Here is a 7,516-nt window from a genome sequence, read left to right on the forward strand (position 1 = left end):
TCAATGGTGAAGCTTCAATGTTCTTCATATTCCCCATAATTGTGTGCAAATTTTTCTGAAAATAACGAGATTGCCTCTTTGGCTTTAGTTTTGTAGTTCTGTTCTCACCTAGTATGTGGACCATTGGATGGATAACTTCCTAGAGTGTGTTGTGTGGACAGTGTAGGCCATAGAGACTGCATTAGAATGGAGATACATTTTCTGCAGTTCAAACTCAAATGAGGCTATTTTCTCTATGCATACTCTGAGGCTTGGCTTTCAGGCATTTCAGTCATGAGTGATGTTGCTGTCATGTACTTTACTGTAGTAGTGGTATCTGAGTAGTAATGAACCTGCTGAATTATCATGTAATTTCAGCCTCTGTGTTTCTTGTACCAGCCATGTATCCTTGCACCTCCACCCCAGGGTGTATGTTTGAGTATGGATTTATCTTCACTTATCTAGGGAAACTGAGGCACAAAGTGGTTAAAGAAACTTAAGAAAGGAAATACTTTGAAATGCTAGACCCTGAATTTGAACCCCAGCTTTTTTGTCACTTCTACTAGTCAGTTTTTGGTTGCTGTTAATAGAAAACTCTGTTAACAGCACAGAAATTAATTGGAGAGTTAGAGGCTTTTAAATATTGTCCTTTAGGGCCTGGAGATGTAAGTGTATTCATGCATGGCCTCTAAGAATGATTACATATGTCAGAACTGGCCCCTAAGGGGAACTGTCACTGCTACCACCATTGAGGAGTGGGAAAAATCAGTATATTTTCAGTGCAACTGTTTGCTTAGGCATAGTGTGTATTAGTTGCCTACCTAAAAGCAGGAAAGTCTACCAGAGTTGTTATCTCAGTGAAGATACTTCTTCAACTGGATCCAGGGCTCCAAATCAAGCTTGCCTTACTCCACATCTCTCTACATTTAAAGTGGCTTTAAAGTAAATCTGATCAGTGTGCATCAGACTGAGAGCAGTAAAAGCATCAGCAGCCTTAGGAGTAAAAACTCTAGGAAATGGAGACTTAAGCTTTAAAATAGAGAGACAAGTTTATGAACAGACCTCAAAGATATCCTGAGAGAACTAATATAAGGCATCCAACACAGTCTTCTGAACCCTGTGTTCACTAGTGCCTTGATATTTTCCTGCTCTCCTTTTAGCCCATCTAATACTACTATTCCTCAATCCTGGATGAAACTTAGAACTCAGCTTGTGCTCTAGGCTGCTTGATGATGCTAGGTGTATACTGGAGAAAAAAGGGAATCTCCAAATCCAGAGTACTGTATTATGTTTTTGTTTATGTATTTATGTATTATGGTTTTTTTTAATTGGAATTCTTAAAAAAATAATTTTATAACTCCCAAGTCAGCCACCTGCCTATACCCCAAAAGTTTGTTCTGTATCTTCCCCCATTCCTCGTTTTTCTTATTGCAATCTTCCCTCAGAATCTCCACACAGTTATCTCTTACTTCAGGAAGAAAACACAATTGCTCATAAAGGAATTCAACTGAATTATTCTTTCTCCCTTAAATTCATCCATATTTCCATTCTCTAAAGATAATATAAGACTTTGTCCCCTTCCTCCATTTGTGATTTATACTCACCAAATCTCCCAATCCCTTTCTTGTTATATAATAGATGCTACAAGCCAGTATGGCCTTAGAATCTTTTTGTCCATGTTTGAACACCAAGTCCACTATTTACTAGCTATGTAACCTTGGATAATTCACTCAGCCTCTCTAAACATCCATTTCTTAACTATAAGAGAGAGTGATTTAAGATTACCTTCTTCACAGAATGGTAGAGAAAATGAAATGAGAGAACCCATAGAAAATAATTGAAATATGACCTGCTACTAAAAAATTCAACAAAGTGAGTTATCACCAAATAGATGCAGTTTAATTGTAATGTACCCAATTTGAGAACATGGATACCTTTTGAAAAAAGGTGGATACCTTCTGTAATCATATTGGTGTTGACAGTACTGAGACAACTTATATAAAAATGCAGTCAAATGAGTATTTTATTTTCTAATTTTATTATCCCTGTTATCATTGTAAACATTGTTAATGTTTCTATCTCTTGGGTGGACCTGCCCCTGCCCTGAGCCCCAAGGATGATGGCTTGTGAGGACCTCCTGTCACTATTTCTCATTTTTTCTTTAAGGTTTTAGAAATGAAAAATCCTCTGTTCTCTAACAGAGATATTAATAAATAGTAGTCAGGTTAACATTCTCATGATCAATTTAATTGACCCAGGTGAATCAAACATCCCAGGTCTGTGCTGCTTCCTTGCTAGTACTAATCTTCTGTGAACACAACTGCCTAAACCTTGCTTGATAAGTTCTCCTAGAGACATTTTATTAAGTCTATCCAAGGTCTACAGAATGCCCAAGAAAGGCTCCAGCACATGTGTGGAGTATTGTCCAAGGGTCTCTGCACATTCAACCTCTCAGTTCTTCCTATTCATTGTGAATAAACATGCACACTCTTTTTATGTGACAACAAATAATTAAACCATTACCAGAGGGAAAAAGAATAAAGGGGTTTGATATCTAATGGCTTGGGAACAGCACAGAACTAGTAACATAGTGGCAGCCCTAGACCAAAACCATGAAGGGTACAGGTCTGTTAGACACAAAACATTTTTTCTAATCCTAAACTCTGGAGAACAAAATCGCTAAGTTATAAATCAGTCACCAATTTGTGAAATATTCTGACTCGTTGGATTTATTTAATATCCAACTAATGACCTTATCTTGTACTTTGCAAATTGTATTTTCCCAAGATCTTTTTTTTTCTATTTAAGTTTTATCTAAATTAAGATGATTTACAGACCAGCTCTTCCAGGCTTTGGCTCAAATGTTATAAATTCTCACTCAGGGTGAGATTCTATTGATTAGTGTCTATGGACTTTGTTCATCTCAGGGGTCTTAATCAGTTTAATTAGGCTGGCATCCACAGCCTCATGTCATTACCACTAACTGAGGAAGGTTCCAACATGACACTTATATGTTCTTGGACAAATCCAGTACCAGCAATAGCAGCAGTGAGCAGGGTTCCAAGCCTCCCAAATGGGGCAAGAAAGTGTGTGGATCCAGGGTGTACGGGGGAGGGGGAGTTTGTTGGTGAGTGGAGCAGGATACAGTTGGTTAGAATACAAGTGAGCTGAGTCCAGTGCTTGCCTGTGTGATCCAACACAGCATTTTAGGGTAGCCATTGTTCAAGCACCTGCACAAAAGCTGTAAGTTGGGCAGCTTTACTGGGCCTAGGTTTTCCTTTGGCATTCCTTCCACACACACAGCCACAGTGCTTAACATGAAAACGAGTTAAAACCCCATCCTTACACCACAGAAGCCATCAGCAAGAGTTACAGGTTTACGGGTCAGGTGGGGGAGGGCCCCTCTGGAAAAAGAAAAAAATCAAAAAGCCTCTGGTATTCAAATTAATGAGTGATCTTATGTCGTATTTCCTAGGTTCAGCTACATCTTCATGTATTTCATTAGTGCCTCTCTAGTCACTAATGTCTTCCTTTGGTTGCTAGATTTCTGGGTAGTTAACCCATCTCCTGCCTCCATTTGTTCAATAGCAATTCCCGTTTTTACTTGGATCTTCGAGTAGAATTGTAAATCAGGTGTGCCAGTCTAGGTTTAATCATTACAGCGTCAAATTGCTCTCCCAGATCGTGTGAACAAAAATGAATGGAAAATTTCGTTTTACAATTCCTACTTTTGGACTTAGCCCATGGCTGAGAACTAAGGAGGCCGAGCGTACGGATGGCAGCGAGGGGTCAATCCACGCCCCGCGTTGGGTCGGCGGTGGAGGAGTCGGAAGTGGTTGGGGTTTGGGGGAGGAGATCCGCTCACACAGAAGAGGAGAGGGTTGATCCGCCATATCTGCTGCTGCTGCCGCAGTTGCGAATGCAGTGTTGGGGGACTTAGCTGCCTCTGCGCTGCCGCTAAGGTTCGCGTCGCTTCCCTTTGGCACTTCGCTCTTGCAGCCTTACCCCTTGGCGGCGTAGCCCGCTCTTTCTGGCGTGTTAACCCCGCTCCCTCCCCGCCACCCATCAGGTCCTCAGACCATGGATCCGGGCAGCAGCAGCAGCGACTCAGCACCCGACTGCTGGGACCAGGTGGACATGGAAGCCCCGGGTTCGGCCCCGAGCGGAGACCCAGCCTCCTCGGCGGTTGCCGAGGCCCAGCAGGAGCATCTCAGCTCGGCCTTCAGCCGTCAGCTCAACGTCAATGCCAAACCCTTCGTGCCTAACGTACACGCCGCGGAGTTCGTGCCGTCCTTTCTGCGGGGCCCGGTCCAGCTGCAGCCCCCCCCGGCCGACATCACCAGCATCGATGAAACCTGCACCGGCGCGGGCGACCTTCAAGGTAAAAAGCTGGGACGGGGGGCACCTGTGGAGCATTCCAAAGAGGAACAGTTAGTGTTGCATGAAGGTTCCAATTCAGCCGTTACCATGGAACTTTCAGAACCTGTTGTAGAAAATGGAGAGGTGGAGATGATCCTAGAAGAGTCATGGGAGCACAATAAAGAAGTAAGTGAAGCTGAGCCAGGGGGTAGTTCCTTGGGAGATTCAGGGCCCCCAGAAGAAAGTGGCCAGGAAGTGATGGATAAAGAGGAAATGAGAAAATCTAAATCCGTGTTCGTGCCTTCAGGTGCTCCTAAAAAAGAACACGTAAATGTGGTGTTCATTGGGCATGTAGATGCTGGCAAGTCAACCATTGGAGGACAAATAATGTTTTTGACAGGAATGGTTGACAAAAGGACACTTGAGAAATATGAGAGAGAAGCTAAAGAAAAAAACAGAGAAACTTGGTATTTGTCCTGGGCCTTAGATACAAATCAGGAAGAACGAGACAAGGGTAAAACAGTAGAAGTGGGTCGTGCCTATTTTGAAACAGAAAAGAAACATTTCACCATTTTAGATGCTCCTGGCCACAAGAGTTTTGTCCCAAATATGATTGGTGGTGCTTCTCAAGCTGATCTGGCTGTACTAGTAATCTCTGCCAGGAAAGGAGAATTTGAAACTGGATTTGAGAAAGGTGGACAGACAAGAGAACATGCGATGTTGGCAAAAACAGCAGGGGTAAAACATTTAGTAGTGCTTATTAATAAGATGGATGATCCCACAGTTAATTGGAGCAGCGAGAGATATGAAGAATGTAAAGAAAAACTGGTGCCCTTTTTGAAAAAAGTTGGCTTTAGTCCCAAAAAGGACATTCACTTTATGCCCTGCTCTGGGCTGACAGGGGCAAATATTAAAGAGCAATCAGATTTTTGCCCTTGGTACACTGGATTACCATTTATTCCGTATTTGGATAATATGCCAAACTTCAACAGATCAATTGATGGACCAATTAGACTGCCAATTGTGGATAAGTACAAGGATATGGGCACCGTGGTCCTGGGAAAGCTGGAATCAGGATCCATTTTTAAGGGCCAGCAGCTTGTGATGATGCCAAACAAACACAATGTGGAAGTTCTTGGAATTCTTTCTGATGATGCTGAAACTGATTATGTAGCCCCAGGTGAAAACCTTAAAATCAGACTGAAGGGAATTGAAGAAGAAGAGATTCTTCCAGGATTCATACTTTGTGACCCTAATAATCTGTGCCATTCTGGACGTACCTTTGACGTTCAGATAGTGATTATTGAGCACAAGTCCATCATCTGTCCAGGCTATAATGCGGTGCTGCACATTCATACTTGTATTGAGGAAGTTGAGATAACAGCCTTAATCTCCTTGGTAGACAAAAAGTCAGGAGAGAAAAGTAAGACACGGCCCCGCTTCGTGAAACAAGATCAAGTGTGCATTGCCCGTTTAAGGACAGCAGGGACTATCTGCCTTGAAACATTCAAAGATTTTCCTCAGATGGGTCGTTTTACTTTAAGAGATGAGGGTAAGACCATTGCGATTGGAAAAGTTCTGAAACTGGTCCCAGAGAAGGACTAAGCAGTTTTCTTGATGCCCCTGCACAATACTGTGAGAATTGACTACAAAAGTTCACCACTTTCTCTTATTTACTGCCCACTGACAGACTTTTCTTCATCTTTTGCAAAGAGAAAATTCACAGCAAAAATCCGTGTTTTGTCAGCTTTCTCATGTTGAGATCTCAGTTATGTTACTGTTGAATTGACCCACAACTTTCCTCCTTCTATTCCATTTTGCTTCCTTGGACAGAACCCGTGATAGCTTTGTAAGTGATGTGGGTGTAATTGTCTATAACAATGAAAAATTAATATATTTTTTAATTTTTCATTTTCCCTTAGGATATTTAGACAACCCTTGTTCCACGCAGATCAATCAGAGTGTGTCAGTGTGTGTGTACATGTTAAAAAGACAACTAACATGTCAATAAAATATTCCATTTGAAACTCTTCTTGGTATCTGAAATGCTTTTGAATATTTTTAAAAATTTGTACATAATAGTTTTCAATTAGCTTTTTTACTTTCTCAGGTCATTGAACACATCTTATTACTTGGGCTTTTAAAAACTGTCCTCCACTCACTGTTTTAAATGCGCCTTTACAAACTGCACAGGTTTGTATTAAAAGTTTTTCATTTGGAAAACGAATCTATTTGAGGGCTCTTCCCAGTGAACTTTTGTTTTCTCTATCCAATTTGAATCAATAAAGGAGCTCTTCTGTTTCCCCACTTGTGATTTTAAGAAGCATTTCCACATTACAAACATACCTGGGGATTCAGACCCTATGTTGACTAAACTCTTATCCACACACTTTTGCTTTGTTCACCATGAGACTTGTGATGTGGGATACAACACAGTAAGGGGCATGACGGTTGAGAAAATACATGCTTTCAATAGGGCTGTAAGTCATTTACTGAAAAATAAGTGTTAGTGTGGGCCCCGAGCTGGGAAATGAGCCCATTCCACCCTTGTATTCTTCTGTGCTTGGAGTTGGTAGGAAAGATAAAAGTTCATTTTTACCATCAGATCACAACCCACATTTCAGTCAGAGATACTAGACTTGTCTCTGTACCCTGTATTAAGGAAAACACTCTGCTCTCCGTCTTGAGATGGCTACTTCGATTGCTAGGACAGTGGCTTTATAACCTGCATAACTATCAACAACTGCAAGAGCTTTCAGTCTTGGTAAGTTGGTAGTGACCCAATGTAAACAAACACCTGCCCAGTGGTGGGCAGGGCCATTTCCTCACACTCATGGGCTGGTTGGATGGGGGTGGAGACTGGCTACCAGAACAACCTGGGCCCATGCTTAGGCAAAGACCATGTCCCCTTATTCATGGTCCCTTGGTCTCTGTGCCCATGGACCTCCAGGATTTCTGATCTGTCAGAGATAGCCACGGGTCTTAACAGCATTAATAGCATGGTTCTGTGAATCATCCATCAGAGATCTTCAGGGGCACCCACATGGGAAATAAGGATTTTTCTTTTGTCCTATGTCAGCTAACCTAATCCACAGGGATACAGCTCATACTGCCTTGGACCCAGAACTTTCATAATAGAATATCAGTGGCAAGAGTTTCATCTTTATTTCAGATTCCT

The 7,516-nt window shown here is 41.9% G+C and overlaps 1 protein-coding gene across 1 annotated transcript; it reads left to right on the forward strand.

Annotated features, from left to right (window-relative positions):
* The first annotated feature begins 3,812 nt into the window (after positions 1–3,812).
* On the forward strand, positions 3,813–6,370 carry GSPT2 (G1 to S phase transition 2). The gene is made up of 2 exons (XM_082717178.1): positions 3,813–3,941; positions 4,049–6,370. Exon 2 carries the CDS (start codon positions 4,060–4,062, stop codon positions 5,941–5,943), a length of 1,884 nt encoding a protein of 627 aa, XP_082573304.1. The 5' UTR covers positions 3,813–3,941; positions 4,049–4,059; the 3' UTR covers positions 5,944–6,370.
* The last annotated feature ends 1,146 nt before the right edge of the window (positions 6,371–7,516 follow it).

The sequence above is a fragment of the Mustela nivalis genome, assembly GCF_964662115.1.
Source record: "Mustela nivalis genome assembly, chromosome: X".
NCBI classification, from domain to species: domain Eukaryota; kingdom Metazoa; phylum Chordata; class Mammalia; order Carnivora; family Mustelidae; genus Mustela; species Mustela nivalis.

What these genes read in the sequence shown, in the direction of transcription:
- GSPT2 (XM_082717178.1), top strand. Translation starts at nt 4,060, where the DNA reads ATGGATCCGGGCAGCAGCAGCAGCGACTCAGCACCCGACTGCTGGGAC.